Source organism: Procambarus clarkii, chromosome 20, assembly GCF_040958095.1.
Source record: "Procambarus clarkii isolate CNS0578487 chromosome 20, FALCON_Pclarkii_2.0, whole genome shotgun sequence".
Taxonomy (NCBI): Eukaryota; Metazoa; Arthropoda; class Malacostraca; order Decapoda; family Cambaridae; genus Procambarus; species Procambarus clarkii.
The window spans coordinates 13,854,419-13,875,837 of NC_091169.1; the positions used below are offsets into that span (position 1 = coordinate 13,854,419).

Here is a 21,419-nt window from a genome sequence, read left to right on the forward strand (position 1 = left end):
GAGCGAATCAAGAGAGCAGAAGAGTTAGGAGCCCCAGCAACACCTGGGGGGGGGGGGAAGAGAAAGGAATAGCCACGAAAGCGACCAGGACGAGCATCGGCTCCTGGAGACAGACACAAAGGGGCGAAAACCGCGAGATCAGAAGTTGGAGTTCGAGGAAATTGGCTTAATAACCTCGAACGTTCCATTGAAAAATAGACATTGACGAGAAGAGAAAGGACAACAACAGAGAACAAGGAAGAAACAAAGGCGAAAGAGCAACACAGCACGTTAAAGAAGATCAGGGTCAGCAAAGTCAGGGTTAGAGGGCATGGGTAAACTGAGCAAAGACGGAGGGAAGGAAGCAGGAGAACAGACTAGAGGTGGGCGGGCTGGGTTTGGAGGAGGAAGAGGAGGAGACAACGGAGAGGAGCAGGAAGAGGGGGGGGGTTGAAAGAGGGGAGTGCACCTCAGCAAGGGCAGCAACCGAGAGGGAAGCGGGGGCCAAAGAAACCTCCATAGCAGGAACAGGGTGCGCGACCACCGAAACGGGAGAGGAAGGAGCAAGAGAGTCAGTAGTAGGGGCCGAGGAAGAGAGTGAAGCCTTCTTACCCGCCGGGGAGGAGGAAGGAGAGGAGCCAGGCTTACACTTCTGACTTAAAGAGACTGGTGTCCCAGCAACTACGTACCGGGCAACGGATTCCAGCGTCTCAACAGGAGAAGCTGAACGAGAGCACACACGATGGCCGTTAGGAGAGCGATGGACATCAGCCCTCACCGACAGGCGGCGGGGAGAGTCAATAGATGGAGGACAAGGATGGGAAGGAGGATCGGAGGGAGACGAGGAAGAAGACACAGGAGACATGACAGACCGGGGAAAAAGAAGGGGAACCCAAGACTGAGGACCAGGAGGAGAACCCTTCGGGACAGAACTCAAAGGAACAGAGGAGGGGGCAGTGGGCGTATCAGAGTCCAAGGTCCGGAAACGGTTGTGAGTCTGAGGAAGAGCGGAAGGACGAGGAGAGGAAGAGCGCAACACGCGAGCATAAGAGACGTTAGCATAAGGTGGGAGCCGGCGAACCTGGCGCCTCGCCTCAGGAAAAGATAAACGCTCCCGGTGCTTCAAGGTGAGGACGGCTGCCTCAAGCTTGTAATGGATATACGCACGGGAGAAGGTAGGATGGGCCTCACCGCAGTTGAGGCAGCGAACCTGGGGAAAAGTGCACTCTGACTCTGACCTTCTCCCCCACACAAAGGACAGAGAGAGACAGTCCCAGAGCAGCGGAGGGCACCTTGCCCAAACCTCCAGCACTTGTTACAGAGCCGAGGAGAAGGAATGTACTCCTGGACAGAGCACCTGGCACCAGCAAGAATGACAGAGGGTGGAAGGGTCATACCATCAAAGGTAATCTTCACAACCCGAAGGGGTTGACGGCGACTACCACGAGGGGGACGAGTAAACGTGTGTACCGGAGGACAGAATGGCCCTGGGCATCGAGGATATGCCGAATATCATCGTGGCAGTCCTGCAGATTCCGAACACCAGTCGCAACATGGGGCGGGAGGAGAATAGTACCAACACTGGCATTAAACTGAGCGTTCTTTGAGACCCGAACAGGGGTCTCGCCAAGGCAGGATAAGGCAGCCAAGCGGGAAGCTGCATCCTGAGAAGGAGCAGCAACGACACGTGTTCCGAGACGAGTAGGGTTGAAGGTATCAGAGGCATCCACGGAATCAACAAGATGACGATGGAGGGAGAAATCGTCAGGAGGCGCAGAATCAAGAGGGAGGAGATCAAAGTATTTGGCCCACGAAGTGGGACCAAACAAGGCTTGATAGGCATCAGAATGGGAAGGAATCAAGCGAGTGCGGACATGTCAAGGATGGCGTTGAGAACCCCCAGAGAGAGAGAGGGGTTAAAAGGCGCAGTAGATACAACTAGAGATGGAGCCGTGCCAGGGGACGAGGTAGTCACCACTGGGGGCTTGGGGCTCGACCCAACCACAGAGGAGGGAGGGGAGCCGAGGGGAGTAGTCAGAGAGGCCAAAGGAGGAGCAAGGTCGGGGCCCAATGCAGCGGAGGCTACAGAGCCCGGTCTTCCAACACGGACCGACTTGGGGGCTTGGTCGCCCACCCCACGAGCCTGAGAAGGTAAAGGAGGAACAGAACACAACATAGGTACGAACCATAAACATTCATTCACGAATGTGACCCACACCCACCATGGAGCCACAATTAGAGGCAGGACACCGAACAAGAAGCTATCGCCGATCATGCCGGGGCCTCCTAGGGGTGCGTCGTGAGTATACGCCCCACAAATGTCACCTTAAGAACCGTCAGTCCGTCGAGATCGGGTTCAGTGACGAAAGGGGGAATTGACAATAAAAGGTTCCCCTCGCTCTCGACGTTGGGTACTACAGTTCTACGGGTGTAAGAGTATGCCTCCTCAAGCACCCGGGCGTCAAAATAGAAGAAGTCCAAAGGAATAAGCAAAACACGCAAAAGGTCGGCAGGAAACGACAAGCAGATAGGAGAAGAGGGGGGAGAAAAACGAAACAGAAGGAAAAGGAAAAGTTGTTCAGCAAAATTTGAGAGGACAGCAGCAGGAGCACAAGGTTACAAGAGGACAGAGGACTGTCCCAAGGAGCATCATACTCCGGCAGCCGTCCACTAAGCCCACCTCACGGCATAAACGAGCTGAACGGGGAGGGGGCAGTACACTACAAGTGTTGCTACTTCCTTGCAGTACACTACATAATGTTGTTACTTCCCAGCAGTACACTACACCATGTTGTTACTTCCCAGCAGTACACTTCACCATGTTGCTACTTCCCAGTAGTACACTGCACCATGTTGCTACTTCCCAGCGGTATACTACACCGTGTTGCTACTTCCCAGCAGTACACTACACGATGTTGCTACTTGACAGTAGTATACTACACCATGTTGCTACTTTCCCACAGTTTACTACATCATGTTTCTATTTCCCATCAGTATACCACACCATGTTTCTTCTTCCCAGTGGAAGTAGCAACATGTTTTAATATACATCATTATATTAAAACATGTTGCTACTTCCCAGCATTATACTACATCATGTTGCTACTTCCCATCAGTATACTACATGATGCTACTTCCCCTCAATACGGTACACAATGTTGCTACTTCCCATCAATATACTACATCATGTTACTACTTTCCAGTGGTATACTACACCATGTTGCTACTTTTCAGCGGTATACTGCATCATGTTGTTACTTCCCATTAGAATACTACATAATGTTGCTACTTCCCAGCAGTGTATTATACTGTTGCTGCTTCCCAGCAGTACAGTACATCATGTTGCTACTTCCCATCAGTATACGACACTCTATTGCTACTTCCCAGGAGAATACTACACCATGCCATGTTGCTACTTCCCAGGAGAATACTACACCATGCCATGTTGCTACTTTCCAGCAGTATACTATACTTTGTTGCAACTTCCTAGCATTACATTACATCATGTGGCTACTTTCCATTAATATACTACACCATATGGCTATTTTCCATTAATATACTACACCATGTGGCTACTTTCCATTAATATACTACACCATATTGCTACATCCCATCAGTATACTACACCATGTTACTGTTTCCCAGCGGTATTATACATCATATTGCTACTTTCCAGCAGTATACTACATCATGTTGCTACTTCCCAGCATTATACTACATCATGTTGCTACTTCCTAGCGGTATACTACACCATGTTGCTACTTCCCAGCTGTATACTACACCATGTTGCTACTTTCCATCAGTATACTACACCATGTTGCTATTTCTCATCAGTATACTACACCATGTTACTGTTTCCCAGCAGTAAACTACGCCGTGTTGCTATTACCCAGCGGTATTCTACGCCGTGTTGCTACTTCCAAGCAATACACTACACTTTGTTGCAACTTGCCAGCAGTATACTGCACCATGTTGCTTCTTCCCAGTGGTGTACTACACCATGTTGCTATGTCCCAGCAGTATACTACGCCATGTTGTTTCTTCCCAGCGGTATACAACACCATGTTGCTACTTCCCAGCGGTATACTACACTATGCATGCTTGATACTTGCTTGATGGTGTTTTGGGATTTGTTCTACTCCTCAAGCCCAGCCCGATGCCAGGCTTTACTTGTGAGGGTTTGGTACACCAGGTTGTTGCTTGGAGCGGCCTGCAGGCCCACATACCAACCACAGCTCGATTGGTCCGGAACTTCTTTTAGAAAACAGTCTAGTGTTCTCTTGAAGATACAACCGCAGACCTCTGATGTTTATACAGCGTTCTCTGATTGTGCCTATGGCACCTCTGCTCTTCGCTGGTTCTATTCTGCATTTTCTTCCATATCGTTCATTCCAGTACGTTGTTATTTTACAGTGTAGATTACTGGAGGGGCCTGGTCTCTATTTTCCATGTGGATATTAATTGGTGCCTCTCTCGTCTCATTTCTAGTGAGTACATTTGGAGAGCTTTGAGACGTTCTCATTAATTTAGGTGCTTTAATCGCGTCTATGCGTGCCGTATATGTTCGTTGTATTCCCTCTATTTCAGCAATCTCTCCTGCTCTGAAGGGGAAAGTGAGTACTGCGCAGTACACAAGACGGGACAACACAAGTGACTTGAAGAGTACAACTATTGTATCGGGATCCTTGGATCTGAAAGTTCTCGTAATCCATCCTATCATTTTTCTGGCTGATGCAATATTTGCTTGGTTATGCTCCCCAAACGTTAGGTCGTCGGACATAATTATTCCCAAATCCTTGTCATGCTGTTTTCCTACTATGGGCAGATTCGATTGTGTTATGTACCCTGTATAATGTTTTACATCCTCATTTTTGCCGTACCTGAGTACCTGGAATTACTCAGGTTAACATGTTGCTACTTGCCAACGGTATACAGCACCATGTTGCTACTTCCCAGCTGTATACAATACGATGCTACATCTCAGCAGAATAATAAATCTACATCTCAGCAGAATAAGAATAAGATGCTACATCACATAGAATAATAAACTATGTTGATATTTTCCACAAATTAACTACAATATGTTGATACTTGCCCCCAGTAAACTAGAACATGTTTCCTACTTCCCTCCAGTTAACTACAACTTGTTGTTGTCTTCCACTAGTATACTACAACGTGTTGTTACTTTGTCAGTTACAATATGTTGTATGTGTTACAAATTTATGTGGTAAAGTTAATTACCACATACTTCTACTTACTTTCAGTTAGCAATAATATGTTTCACTTCCTTCCAGTTAACTATGACATGTTGCTACTTTCCACAAGTTAACTGCAACATGTTGGTATTTCCCGCCAGTTAACTGCAACATGTTGATACTTTCCGCCAGTTAACTGCAACACGTTGGTACTTACCGCCAGTTAACTGCAACACGTTAGTACTTTCCGCCAGTTAACTGCAACATGTTCGTAATTTCCACCAGTTACCTGCAACATGTTGGTACTTTCTGTCAGTTAACTGCAACATGTTGGTACTTTCTGCCAGTTAACTGCAACATGTTGTACTTTCTAGAAGTTAACTGCAACATGTTGGTACTTTCTGCCAGTTAACTGCAACATGTTTGTACTGTCTGCCAGTTAAATGCAACATGTTGGTACTTTCTGCCAGTTAACTGCAACATGTTGGTACTTTCTGCCAGTTAACTGCAAGATGTTCTTACTGTCCGCCAGTTAACTGCAACATGTTGGTACTTTCTACCAGTTAACTGCAACATGTTGGTACTGTCAGCCTGTTAACTGCAACTTCTTGATACTTTCTGCCAGTTAACTGCAACATGTTGGTACTTTCCACAAGTTAACTGTAACATGTTGGTACTTTCCACACGTTAACTGTAATATGTTGGTACTTTCCGCCAGTTAACTGCAACATGTTGATACTTTCCGCCATTTAACTGCAACATGTTGATACTTTCCGCCATTTAACTGCAACAAGTTGGTACTTTCGGCCAGTTAACTGCATCATGTTGGTACTGTCCGCCAGTTAAATGCAACATGTTGGAACTTATTGCCAGTTAACTGCAACATGTTGGTACTTTCTGCCAGTTAACTGCAACATGTTGGTACTTTCTGCCAGTTAACTGCAACATGTTGGTACTATCCGCCAGTTAACTGCAACATGTTGGAACTTTCTACCAGTTAACTGCAACATGTTGGAACTTTCTACCAGTTAACTGCAACATGTTGGTACTGTCAGCCTGGTAACTGCAACATGTTGCTACTTTCCACCAATTAACTGTAACACGTTGATAATTTCCGCGAGTTAACTGCCACATGTTGATAATTTCCTCCAGTTAACTGCAACATGTTGATACTTTCCGCCAGTTAACTGCAACATGTTGATACATTTTTGCCAGTTAACTGCAATATGTTGGTACTTTCCGCCAATTAACTGCAACATGTTGGTACTTTCCACCAGATAACTGCAACATGTTGGTACTTTCCACCAGTTAACTGCAACATGTTGGTAATTTCTGCCAGTTAACTGCAATATGTTGGTACTTTCTACCAGTTAACTGCAACATGTTGGTACTGTCAGCCTGTTAACTGCAACATGTTGCTACTTTCCACCAGTTTATAATTTCCATGTTTATAGTTTCCGCCAGTTAACTGAACCATGTTGATACTTTCCGCCAGTTAACTGCCACATGTTGATATTTTCCGACAGTTAACTGCAACATGTTGATACTTTCCGCCAGTTAACTGCAACATATTGATACTTTCCGCCAGTTAACTGCACACGTTGATAATTTCCGCGAGTTAACTGCCACATGTTGATAATTTCCTCCAGTTAACTGCAACATGTTGATACTTTCCGCCAGTTAACTGCAACATGTTGATACTTTTTGCCAGTTAACTGCAATATGTTGGTACTTTCCGCCAATTAACTGCAACATGTTGGTACTTTCCACCAGATAACTGCAACATGTTGGTACTTTCCACCAGTTAACTGCAACATGTTGGTAATTTCTGCCAGTTAACTGCAATATGTTGGTACTTTCTACCAGTTAACTGCAACATGTTGGTACTGTCAGCCTGTTAACTGCAACATGTTGCTACTTTCCACCAGTTTATAGTTTCCATGTTTATAGTTTCCGCCAGTTAACTGAACCATGTTGATACTTTCCGCCAGTTAACTGCCACATGTTGATATTTTCCGACAGTTAACTGCAACATGTTGATACTTTCCGCCAGTTAACTGCAACATATTGATACTTTCCGCCAGTTAACTGCACAAGTTTGTACTTTCCGCCAGATAACTACAATATGTTGGTACTTTCCGCCAGTTAACTGCAATATGCTGGTACTTTCCGCCAGTTAAATGCAATATGTTGATGCTTTCCGCCAGATAACTGCAACATGTTGGTACTTTCCGCCAGTTAAATGCAATATGTTGATGCTTTCCGCCAGATAACTGCAACATGTTGATACTTTCCGCCAGTTAACTGCACAAGTTGGTACTTTCCGCCAGCTAAATGCAATATGTTGGTACTTTCCTCCAGTTAACTGCATAAGTTGGTACTTTCCGCCAATTAACTGCAATATGTTGGTACTTTCCGCCAGTTAACGGCAATATGTTGGTACTGTTAGCCAGTTAACTGCACAAGTTGGTGCTTTCCGCCAGTTAACTGCAATATGTTGATACTTTCTGCCAGTTATCTGCAACATGTTGGTACTTTCTGCCAGTTATCTGCAACATGTTGATACTTTCCGCCAGTTAACTGCACAAGTTGGTACTTTACGCCAGTTAACTGCAACATGTTGGTACTTTCCGCCAGTTAACTGCAACATGTTAGTACTTTCTGCCAGTTAACTGCAACATGTTGGTACTTTCCACAAGTTAACTGTAACATGTTGATACTTTCCACAAGTTAACTGCAACATGTTGATACTTTCCGCCAATTAAATGCAACATGTTGGTACCTTCTGCCAGTTAACTGCAACATGTTGGTACTTTCTACCAGTTAACTGCAACATGTTGGTACTGTCCGCCAGTTAACTGCAACATGTTGGTACTTTCTGCCAGTTAACTGCAACATGTTGGAACTTTCTGCCAGTTAACTGCAACATATTGGTACTTTCTGCCAGTTAACTGCAATATGTTGGTACTTTCTAAAAGTTAACTGCAATATGTTGGTACTTTCTACCAGTTAACTGCAACATGTTGGTACTGTCAGCCTGTTAACTGCAACATGTTGCTACTTTCCACCAGTTAACTGCACCATGTTTATAGTTTCCGCCAGTTAACTGCACCATGTTGATACTTTCCGCCAGTTAACTGCCACATGTTTATAGTTTCCGCCAGTTAACTGCCACATGTTGATACTTTCCGAAAGTTAACTGCCACATGTTGATATTTTCCGACAGTTAACTGCAACATGTTGATACTTTCCGCCAGTTAACTGCAACATGTTGATACTTTCCGCCAGTTAACTGCACAAGTTGGTACTTTCCGCCAGTTAACTGCAATATGTTTGTACTTTCCGCCAGTTAACTGCAATATGTTGGTACTTTCCGCCAGTTAAATGCAATATGTTGATACTTTCCGCCAGTTAAATGCAACATGTTGGTACTTTCTGCCAGTTAACTGCAACATTTTGATACTTTCCGCCAGTCAACTGCACAAGTTGGTACTTTCCGCCAGTTAACTGCACAAGTTGGTACTTTCCGCCAGTTAACTGAAATATGTTGGTACTTTCCGCCATTAACTGCAACATGTTGGTACTTTCTGCCAGTTAACTGCAACATGTTGATACTTTCCGCCAGTTAACTGCACAAGTTGGTACTTTCCGCCAGTTAACTGCAACATGTTGGTACTTTCTGCCAGTTAACTGCAACATGTTGGTACTTTCTGCCAGTTAACTGCAACATGTTGGTACTTTCCGCCAGTTAACTGCAACATGTTAGTACTTTCTGCCAGTTAACTGCAACATGTTGGTAATTTCCACAAGTTAATGTAACATGTTGGTACTTTCCACAAGTTAACTGTAATATGTTGGTACTTTCCGCCAGTTAACTGCAACATGTTGATACTTTCCGCCAATTAAATGCAACATGTTGGTACTTTCTGCCAGTTAACTGCAACATGTTGGTACCTTCTTCCAGTTAACTGCAACATGTTAGTACTGTCCGCCAGTTAACTGCAACATGTTGGTACTTTCTGCCAGTTAACTGCAACATGTTGGAACTTTCTGCCAGTTAACTGCAACATGTTGGTACTTTCTGCCAGTTAACTGCAATATGTTGGTACTTTCTACCAGTTAACTGCAATATGTTGAACTTTCTACCAATTAACTGCAACATGTTGGTACTGTCAGCCTGTTAACTGCAACATGTTGCTACTGTCCACCAGTTAACTGCAACATGTTACTTTCCGCTAGTTAACTGCAACATGTTGATACTTTCCGCCAGTTAACTGCACAAGTTGGTACTTTCCGCCAGGTGACTGCAATATGTTGGTACTGTCCACCAGTTAACTGCAACATGTTGATACTTTCCGCTAGTTAACTGCAACATGTAGATACTTTCCGCCAGTTAACTGCACAAGTTGGTACCTTCTGCCAGTTAACTGCAACATGTTGGTACTTTCTACCAGTTAACTGCAACATGTTGGTTCTTTCCGCCAGTTAACTGAAACATGTTGGTACTTTCTGCCAGTTAACTGCAACATGTTGGTACTATTAGCCAGTTAACTGCACAAGTTGGTACTTTCTGCCAGTTAACTGCAATATGTTGGTACTTTCTGCCAGTTAACTGCAACATGTTGGTACTTTCCACAAGTTAACTGTAACATGTTGATACTTTCCACAAGTTAACTGCAACATGTTGATACTTTCCGCCAATTAAATGCAACATGTTGGTACCTTCTGCCAGTTAACTGCAACATGTTGGTACTTTCTACCAGTTAACTGCAACATGTTGGTACTGTCCGCCAGTTAACTGCAACATGTTGGTACTTTCTGCCAGTTAACTGCAACATGTTGGAACTTTCTGCCAGTTAACTGCAACATATTGGTACTTTCTGCCAGTTAACTGCAATATGTTGGTACTTTCTAAAAGTTAACTGCAATATGTTGGTACTTTCTACCAGTTAACTGCAACATGTTGGTACTGTCAGCCTGTTAACTGCAACATGTTGCTACTTTCCACCAGTTAACTGCACCATGTTTATAGTTTCCGCCAGTTAACTGCACCATGTTGATACTTTCCGCCAGTTAACTGCCACATGTTTATAGTTTCCGCCAGTTAACTGCCACATGTTGATACTTTCCGAAAGTTAACTGCCACATGTTGATATTTTCCGACAGTTAACTGCAACATGTTGATACTTTCCGCCAGTTAACTGCAACATGTTGATACTTTCCGCCAGTTAACTGCACAAGTTGGTACTTTCCGCCAGTTAACTGCAATATGTTTGTACTTTCCGCCAGTTAACTGCAATATGTTGGTACTTTCCGCCAGTTAAATGCAATATGTTGATACTTTCCGCCAGTTAAATGCAACATGTTGGTACTTTCTGCCAGTTAACTGCAACATTTTGATACTTTCCGCCAGTCAACTGCACAAGTTGGTACTTTCCGCCAGTTAACTGCACAAGTTGGTACTTTCCGCCAGTTAACTGAAATATGTTGGTACTTTCCGCCATTAACTGCAACATGTTGGTACTTTCTGCCAGTTAACTGCAACATGTTGATACTTTCCGCCAGTTAACTGCACAAGTTGGTACTTTCCGCCAGTTAACTGCAACATGTTGGTACTTTCTGCCAGTTAACTGCAACATGTTGGTACTTTCTGCCAGTTAACTGCAACATGTTGGTACTTTCCGCCAGTTAACTGCAACATGTTAGTACTTTCTGCCAGTTAACTGCAACATGTTGGTAATTTCCACAAGTTAATGTAACATGTTGGTACTTTCCACAAGTTAACTGTAATATGTTGGTACTTTCCGCCAGTTAACTGCAACATGTTGATACTTTCCGCCAATTAAATGCAACATGTTGGTACTTTCTGCCAGTTAACTGCAACATGTTGGTACCTTCTTCCAGTTAACTGCAACATGTTGGTACTGTCCGCCAGTTAACTGCAACATGTTGGTACTTTCTGCCAGTTAACTGCAACATGTTGGAACTTTCTGCCAGTTAACTGCAACATGTTGGTACTTTCTGCCAGTTAACTGCAATATGTTGGTACTTTCTACCAGTTAACTGCAATATGTTGAACTTTCTACCAATTAACTGCAACATGTTGGTACTGTCAGCCTGTTAACTGCAACATGTTGCTACTGTCCACCAGTTAACTGCAACATGTTACTTTCCGCTAGTTAACTGCAACATGTTGATACTTTCCGCCAGTTAACTGCACAAGTTGGTACTTTCCGCCAGGTGACTGCAATATGTTGGTACTGTCCACCAGTTAACTGCAACATGTTGATACTTTCCGCTAGTTAACTGCAACATGTAGATACTTTCCGCCAGTTAACTGCACAAGTTGGTACCTTCTGCCAGTTAACTGCAACATGTTGGTACTTTCTACCAGTTAACTGCAACATGTTGGTACTTTCTACCAGTTAACTGCAACATGTTGGTTCTTTCCGCCAGTTAACTGAAACATGTTGGTACTTTCTGCCAGTTAACTGCAACATGTTGGTACTATTAGCCAGTTAACTGCACAAGTTGGTACTTTCTGCCAGTTAACTGCAATATGTTGGTACTTTCTACCAGGTAACTGCAACATGTTGGTTCTTTCCGCTAGTTAACTGAAACATGTTGGTACTTTCAGCCAGTTAACTGCAACATGTAGATACTTTCCGCCAGTTAACTGCACAAGTTGGTACTTTCCGCCAGTTAACTGCAACATGTTGGTACTTTTGAAAGTTAACTGCAACATGTTGGTACTTTCTGCCAGTTAACAGCAACATGTTGGTACTTTCCGCCAGTTAACTGCAACATGTTAGTACTTTCTTCCAGTTAACTGCAACGTGTTGGTACTTTCCACAAGTTAATTGTAACATGTTGGTACTTTCCACAAGTTAACTGTAATTTGTTGGTACTTTCCGTCAGTTAACTGCAACATGTTGATACTTTCCGCCAATTAAATGCAACATGTTGGTATTTTCTGCCAGTTAACTGCAACATGTTGGTACCTTCTGCCAGTTAACTGCAACATGTTGGTACTTTCTACCAGTTAACTGCAACATGTTGGTACTGTCCGCCAGTTAACTGCAACATGTTGGTACTTTCTGCCAGTTAACTGCAACATGTTGGAACTTTCTGCCAGTTATCTGCAACATGTTGGTACTTTCTGCCAGTTAACTGCAATATGTTGGTACTTTCTACCAGTTAACTGCAATATGTTGATACTTTCTACCAATTAACTGCAACATGTTGGTACTGTCAGCCTGTTAACTGCAACATGTTGCTACTGTCCACCAGTTAACTGCAACATGTTGATACTTTCCGCTAGTTAACTGCAATATGTTGATACTTTCCGCCAGTTAACTGCACAAGTTGGTACTTTCCGCCAGGTAACTGCAATATGTTGGTACTTTCCGCCAGTTAACTTCAATATGTTGATACTTTCCGCCATTAACTGCAACATGTTGGTACTTTCTGCCAGTTAACTGCAACATGTTGATACTTTCCGCCAGTTAGCTGCACAAGTTGGTACCTTCTGCCAGTTAACTGCAACATGTTGGTACTTTCTGCCAGTTAACTGCAATATGTTGGTACTTTCTACCAGTTAACTGCAACATGTTGGTTCTTTCCGCCAGTTAACTGAAACATGTTGGTACTTTCTGCCAGTTAACTGCAACATGTTGGTACTGTTAGCCAGTTAACTGCACAAGTTGGTACTATCCGCCAGTTAACTGCAATATGTTGATACTTTCCGCCATTAACTGCAACATGTTGGTCCTTTCTGCCAGTTAACTGCAACATGTTGGTACTTTCTGCCAGTTAACTGCAACATGTTGGTACTTTCTGCCAGTTAACTGCAACATGTGGGAACTTTCTGAAAGTTAACTGCAACATGTTGGTACTTTCTGCCAGTTAACTGCAACATGTTGGTACTTTCTACCAGTTAACTGCAACATGTTTGTTCTTTCCGCCAGTTAACTGAAACATGTTGGTACTTTCTACCAGTTAACTGTAATATGTTGGTACTTTCAACCAATTAACTACAATACGTTGGTACTTTCTGCCAGTTAACTGCAACATTTTGATACTTTCTGCCAGTTAACTGCAACATGTTGGTACTTTCTGCCAGTTAACTGCAACATGTTGGTACTTTCTACCAGTTAACTGCAATATGTTGGTACTTTCTACCAATTAACTACAACATGTTGGTACTGTCAGCCTGTTAACTGCAACATGTTGCTACTGTCCACCAGTTAACTGCAACATGTTGATACTTTCCGCTAGTTAACTGCAACATGTTGATACTTTCCGCCAGTTAACTGCACAAGTTGGTACTTTCCTCCAGTTAACTGCAATATGTTGGTGCTTTCCGCCAGTTAACTGCAATATGTTGATACTTTCCGAAATTAACTACAACATGTTGGTACTTTCTGCCAGTTAACTGCAACATGTTGATACTTTCCGCCAGTTAGCTGCACAAGTTGGTAACTTCTGCCAGTTAACTGCAACATGTTGGTACTTTCTGCCAGTTAACTGCAATATGTTGGTACTTTCTACCAGTTAACTGCAACATGTTGGTTCTTTCCGCCAGTTAACTGAAACATGTTGGTACTTTCTGCCAGTTAACTGCAACATGTTGGTACTGTTAGCCAGTTAACTGCACAAGTTGGTACTTTCCGCCAGTTAACTGCAATATGTTGATACTTTCCGCCATTAACTGCAACATGTTGGTCCTTTCTGCCAGTTAACTGCAAAATGTTGATACTTTCCGCCAGTTAACTGCAACATGTTGGTACTTTCTGCCAGATAACTGCTACATGTTGGTACTTTCTGCCAGTTAACTGCAACATGTTGGTACTGTCCGCCAGTTAACTGCAACATGTTGGTACTTTCTGCCAGTTAACTGCAACATGTTGGAACTTTCTGCCAGTTATCTGCAACATGTTGGTACTTTCTGCCAGTTAACTGCAATATGTTGGTACTTTCTACCAGTTAACTGCAATATGTTGATACTTTCTACCAATTAACTGCAACATGTTGGTACTGTCAGCCTGTTAACTGCAACATGTTGCTACTGTCCACCAGTTAACTGCAACATGTTGATACTTGCCGCTAGTTAACTGCAATATGTTGATACTTTCCGCCAGTTAACTGCACAAGTTGGTACTTTCCGCCAGGTAACTGCAATATGTTGGTACTTTCCGCCAGTTAACTTCAATATGTTGATACTTTCCGCCATTAACTGCAACATGTTGGTACTTTCTGCCAGTTAACTGCAACATGTTGATACTTTCCGCCAGTTAGCTGCACAAGTTGGTACCTTCTGCCAGTTAACTGCAACATGTTGGTACTTTCTGCCAGTTAACTGCAATATGTTGGTACTTTCTACCAGTTAACTGCAACATGTTGGTTCTTTCCGCCAGTTAACTGAAACATGTTGGTACTTTCTGTCAGTTAACTGCAACATGTTGGTACTGTTAGCCAGTTAACTGCACAAGTTGGTACTATCCGCCAGTTAACTGCAATATGTTGATACTTTCCGCCATTAACTGCAACATGTTGGTCCTTTCTGCCAGTTAACTGCAACATGTTGGTACTTTCTGCCAGTTAACTGCAACATGTTGGTACTTTCTGCCAGTTAACTGCAACATGTGGGAACTTTCTGAAAGTTAACTGCAACATGTTGGTACTTTCTGCCAGTTAACTGCAACATGTTGGTACTTTCTACCAGTTAACTGCAACATGTTTGTTCTTTCCGCCAGTTAACTGAAACATGTTGGTACTTTCTACCAGTTAACTGTAATATGTTGGTACTTTCAACCAATTAACTACAATACGTTGGTACTTTCTGCCAGTTAACTGCAACATTTTGATACTTTCTGCCAGTTAACTGCAACATGTTGGTACTTTCTGCCAGTTAACTGCAACATGTTGGTACTTTCTACCAGTTAACTGCAATATGTTGGTACTTTCTACCAATTAACTACAACATGTTGGTACTGTCAGCCTGTTAACTGCAACATGTTGCTACTGTCCACCAGTTAACTGCAACATGTTGATACTTTCCGCTAGTTAACTGCAACATGTTGATACTTTCCGCCAGTTAACTGCACAAGTTGGTACTTTCCTCCAGTTAACTGCAATATGTTGGTGCTTTCCGCCAGTTAACTGCAATATGTTGATACTTTCCGAAATTAACTGCAACATGTTGGTACTTTCTGCCAGTTAACTGCAACATGTTGATACTTTCCGCCAGTTAGCTGCACAAGTTGGTAACTTCTGCCAGTTAACTGCAACATGTTGGTACTTTCTGCCAGTTAACTGCAATATGTTGGTACTTTCTACCAGTTAACTGCAACATGTTGGTTCTTTCCGCCAGTTAACTGAAACATGTTGGTACTTTCTGCCAGTTAACTGCAACATGTTGGTACTGTTAGCCAGTTAACTGCACAAGTTGGTACTTTCCGCCAGTTAACTGCAATATGTTGATACTTTCCGCCATTAACTGCAACATGTTGGTCCTTTCTGCCAGTTAACTGCAAAATGTTGATACTTTCCGCCAGTTAACTGCAACATGTTGGTACTTTCTGCCAGATAACTGCTACATGTTGGTACTTTCTGCCAGTTAACTGCAACATGTTGGTACTTTCTGCCAGTTAACTGCAACATGTTGGTACTTTCTGCTAGTTAACTGCAACATGTGGGAACTTTCTGCCAGTTAACTGCAACATGTTGGTACTTTCTGCCAGTTAACTGCAATATGTTGGTACTTTCTACCAGTTAACTGTAATATGTTGGTACTTTCTACCAATTAACTACAATATGTTGGTACTTTCTGCCAGTTAACTGCAACATATTGATACTTTCCGCCAGTTAACTGCAACATGTTGGTACTTTCCGCCAGTTAACTGCAATATGTTGGTACTTTCCGCCATTAACTGCAACATGTTGGTACTTTCTGTCAGTTAACTGCAACATGTTGATACTTTCCGCCAGTAACTGCACAAGTTGGTACCTTCTGCCAGTTAACTGCAACATGTTGGTACTTTCTGCCAGTTAACTGCAATATGTTGGTACTTTCTACCAGTTAATTGCAACATGTTGGTTCTTTCCGCCAGTTAACTGAAACATGTTGGTACTTTCTGCCAGTTAACTGCAACATGTTGGTACTGTTAGCCAGTTAACTGCACAAGTTGGTACTTTCCGCCAGTTAACTGCAATATGTTGATACTTTCCGCCATTAACTGCAACATGTTGGTACTTTCTGCCAGTTAACTGCAACATGTTGATACTTTCCGCCAGTTAGCTGCACAAGTTGGTACCTTCTGCCAGTTAACTGCAACATGTTGGTACTTTCTGCCAGTTAACTGCAATATGTTGGTACTTTCTACCGGTTAACTGCAACATGTTGGTTCTTTCCGCCAGTTAACTGAAACATGTTGGTACTTTCTGCCAGTTAACTGCAACATGTTGGTACTGTTAGCCAGTTAACTGCACAAGTTGGTACTTTCCGCCAGTTAACTGCAATATGTTGATACTTTCCGCCATTAACTGCAACATGTTGGTCCTTTCTGCCAGTTAACTGCAAAATGTTGATACTTTCCGCCAGTTAACTGCAACATATTGGTACTTTCTGCCAGATAACTGCTACATGTTGGTACTTTCTGCCAGTTAACTGCAACATGTTGGTACTTTCTGCCAGTTAACTGCAACATGTTGGTGCTTTCTGCCAGTTAACTGCAATATGTTGGTACTTTCTACCAGTTAACTGTAATATGTTGGTACTTTCTACCAATTAACTACAATATGTTGGTACTTTCTGCCAGTTAACTGCAACATGTTGATACTTTCCGCCAGTTAACTGCAACATGTTGGTACTTTCCGCCAGTTAACTGCAATATGTTGGTACTTTCAGTCATTAACTGCAACATGTTGGTACTTTCTGTCAGTTAACTGCAACATGTTGATACTTTCCGCCAGTAACTGCACAAGTTGGTACCTTCTGCCAGTTAACTGCAACATGTTGGTACTTTCTGCCAGTTAACTGCAATATGTTGGTACTTTCTACCAGTTAACTGCAACATGTTGGTTCTTTCCGCCAGTTAACTGAAACATGTTGATACTTTCCGCCAGTTAACTGCAACATGTTAGTACTTTCAACCAGTTAACTGCAACATGTTGGTACTTTCCACAAGTTAACTGTAACATGTTGGTACTTTCCACAAGTTAACTGTAATATGTTGGTACTTTCCGCCAGTTAACTGCAACATGTTGATACTTTCCGCCAATTAAATGCAACATGTTGGTACTTTCTGCCAGATAACTGCAACATGTTGGTACCTTCTGCCAGTTAACTGCAACATGTTGGTACTTTCTACCAGTTAACTGCAACATATTGGTACTGACCGCCAGTTAACTGCAACATGTTGGTACTTTCTACCAGTTAACTGCAACATGTCGGTACTGTCAGCCAGTTAACTGCAACATGTTGGCACTTACTGCCAATTAACTGGAACGTGTTGATACTTTCCGCCAAATAACTGCAACATGTTAATACTTTCCGCCAATTAACTGCAACATGTTGATACTTTCCGCCAATTAACTGCAACATGTTGATACTTTCCAAAAAATAACTGCAACATGTTTGATACTTTCCGCCAGATAACTGCAACATGTCAATAGTTTCCGCCAGTTAACTACATCACGTTTCTGCTTTTCCCTTGCCCCTTTTTAGAGAGCCTCGATCCCTGTTATAATGATCTCACGTGTCCAGACACGCTTCTTGAAGGAAGGTAATCTGGTTTTCTCTGTTGGTAAACTCGCTCACAAGTCTGAGCCCTTTCGTGTGTGCCTTTGTCACCAGTGTGGTACTGGTGTGATACCCACCAACTGTGGTACTGGTGTGATACCCACCAACTGTGGTACTGGTGTGATACCCACCAACTGTGGTACTGGTGTGATACCCAATACCTGTGGTACTGGTGTGATACCCACCAACTGTGGTACTGGTGTGATACCCACCAACTGTGGTACTGGTGTGATACCCACCAACTGTGGTACTGGCGTGATACCCACCAACTGTGTTACTGGTGTGATACCCACCAACTGTGGTACTGGTGTCATACCCACCACCTGTGGTACTGGTGTGATACCCACCACCTGTGGTACTGGCGTGATACCCACCACCTGTGGTACTGGTGTGATACCCACCAACTGTGGTACTGGTGTGATACCAACCCCCTGTGGTACTGGTGTGATACACACCAACTGTGGTACTGGTGTGATACCCACCACCTGTGGTACTGGCGTGATACCCACCACCTGTGGTACTGGTGTGATACCCACCACCTGTGGTACTGGTGTGATACCTACCAACTGTGGTACTGGCGTGATACCCACCACCTGTGGTACTGGTGTGATACCCACCAACTGTGGTACTAGTGTGATACCCACCACCTGTGGTACTGGCGTGATACCCACCACCTGTGGTACTGGTGTGATACCCACCAACTGTGGTACTGATGTGATACCCACCAACTGTGGTACTGGCGTGATACACACCAACTGTGGTACTGGCGGGATACCCACCAACTGTGGTACTGGTGTGATACCCACCAACTGTGGTACTGGTGTGATACCCACCAACTGTGGTACTGGTGTGATACCCACCAACTGTGGTACTGGTGTGATACCCACCAACTGTGATACTGGTGGGATACCCACCAACTGAGGTACTGGTGTGATACCCACCAACTGTGATACTGGTGGGATATCCACCAACTGTGGTACTGGTTTGATACACACCAACTGTGGTACTGGTGGGATACCCACCAACTGTGGTACTGGTGTGATACCCACCAACTGTGGTACTGGTGGGATACCCACCAACTGTGGTACTGGTGTGATACCCACCAACTGTGGTACTGGTGGGATACCCACCAACTGAGGTACTGGCGGGATACCCACCACCTGTGGTACTGGTGTGATACCCACCAACTGTGGTACTGGTGGGATATCCACCAACTGTGGTACTGGTTTGATACCCACCAACTGTGGTACTGGCGGGATACCCACCAACTGTGGTACTGGTGTGATGCCCACCAACTGTGGTACTGGTGTGATACCCACCAACTGTGGTACTGGTTTGATACCCACCAACTGTGGTACTGGCGGGATACCCACCAACTGTGGTACTGGCGGGATACCCACCAACTGTGGTACTGGTGTGATACCCACCAACTGTGGTACTGGCGGGATACCCACCAACTGTGGTACTGGCGGGATACCCACCAACTGTGGTACTGGCGGGATACCCACCAACTGTGGTACTGGCGTGATACCCACCAACTGTGGTACTGGCGGGATACCCACCAACTGTGGTACTGGCGGGATACCCACCAACTGTGGTACTGGTGTGATACCCACCAACTGTGGTACTGGCGGGATACCCACCAACTGTGGTACTGGTGTGATACCCACCAACTGTGGTACTGGTGGGATACCCACCAACTGAGGTACTGGCGGGATACCCACCAACTGTGGTACTGGCGGGATACCCACCAACTGTGGTACTGGTGTGATACCCACCAACTGTGGTACTGGTGTGATACCCACCAACTGTGGTACTGGTGTGATACCCACCAACTGTGGTACTGGTGTGATACCCACCAACTGTGGTACTGGTGTGATACCCACCAACTGTGGTACTGGTGTGATACCCACCAACTGTGGTACTGGTGTGATGCCCACCAACTGTGGTACTGGTGTGATGCCCACCAACTGTGGTACTGGTGTGATGCCCACCAACTGTGGTACTGGTGTGATACCCACCAACTGTGGTACTGGTGTGATGCCCACCAACTGTGGTACTGGTGTGATACCCACCAACTGTGGTACTGGTGTGATACCCACCAACTGTGGTACTGGTGTGATACCCACCAACTGTGGTACTGGTGTGATACCCACCAACTGTGGTACTGGTGTGATGCCCACCAACTGTGGTACTGGTGTGATACCCACCAACTGTGGTACTGGCGGGATACCCACCAACTGTGGTGTAATGTTATGTACAGCACTCACTCACCCACGAGTATCATTGCACCTTGTTACTCCTACCTGTTGGCAGCTCTTGCAGCCACTCTTCTTTAACCATTCATCTCTCTCACTCTCTCTCTCTCTCTCTCTCACAATAGCGTGCTCACTCTACAAAACATGTCATCCTGTTCTTCACAGTCTCCCCGAGGTGTGTGGAGCAGCAGCAGACGGTGTACGGCGCTGCCCGGCACGAACAGCTGTGCGTGCCCTGCCAGGTGTGGTCGTACCCAGCCCCCGCCACCTTCAGGTGAGTCCCTCCTGTCAGGTGTGGTTGTACCCAGCCCCCGCCACCTTCAGGTGAGTCCCTCCTGCCAGGTGTGGTTGTACCCAGCCCCCGCCACCTTCAGGTGAGTCCCTCCTGCCAGGTGTGGTCGTACCCAGCCCCCGCCACCTTCAGGTGAGTCCCTCCTGCCAGGTGTGGTCGTACCCATCCCTCACCACCTTCAGGTGAGTCCCTCCTGCCAGGTGTGGTCGTACCCATCCCCCACCACCTTCAGGTGAGTCCCTCCTGCCAGGTGTGGTCGTACCCAGCCCCACCACCTTCAGGTGGGTCCCTCCTGCCAGGTGTGGTCGTACCCAGCCCCACCACCTTCAGGTGGGTCCCTCCTGCCAGGTGTGGTCGTACCCAGCCCCACCACCTTCAGGTGGGTCCCTCCTGCCAGGTGTGGTCGTACCCAGCCCCACCACCTTCAGGTGGGTCCCTCCTGCCAGGTGTGGTCGTACCCAGCCCCACCACCTTCAGGTGGGTCCCTCCTGCCAGGTGTGGTCGTACCCAGCCCCACCACCTTCAGGTGGGTACTTGTTAACATGTGATGTCGTTGTCGCCCTTCACCTTGAGGTGATTGGGGCTTACTCTTGCTCACCTGGGGAGGGAATTATCAGGGGGAAGGCTTCAAACAATTACCACTATATAGCACTTGGAAGGGGTCTGGATAAAGAGTTGGGATGTGACGGGGAGGAAGGTATGGTAACCAACCATTTGGATGGTCGGGGATTGAACGCCGACCAGCATGAAGCAAGACCGTTGCTCTACCGTCGTGGGCTGGCTATGGTGTTTGCCTCCCCGGCACCAGAAGAAGAATTAGAGCTATAGTTTGCAGGTGACCAAGATCACTCACTAGTAGGCTAGTTGGGCGTAGGCATAGGGCTCCTGACAGC

The 21,419-nt window shown here is 45.0% G+C and overlaps 1 protein-coding gene across 1 annotated transcript in view; it reads left to right on the top strand.

Moving 5' to 3' along the window:
• The window catches only part of LOC138366709 (neural cell adhesion molecule 1-like), a 1,471,037-nt gene that overhangs the window by 617,709 nt on the left and 831,909 nt on the right, over positions 1-21,419 (top strand). Inside the window, exon 12 of the mRNA XM_069327980.1 lies at positions 20,400-20,508. Coding sequence (XP_069184081.1) covers positions 20,400-20,508 — 109 coding nt within the window. The remainder of the gene's footprint in view (positions 1-20,399; positions 20,509-21,419) is intronic.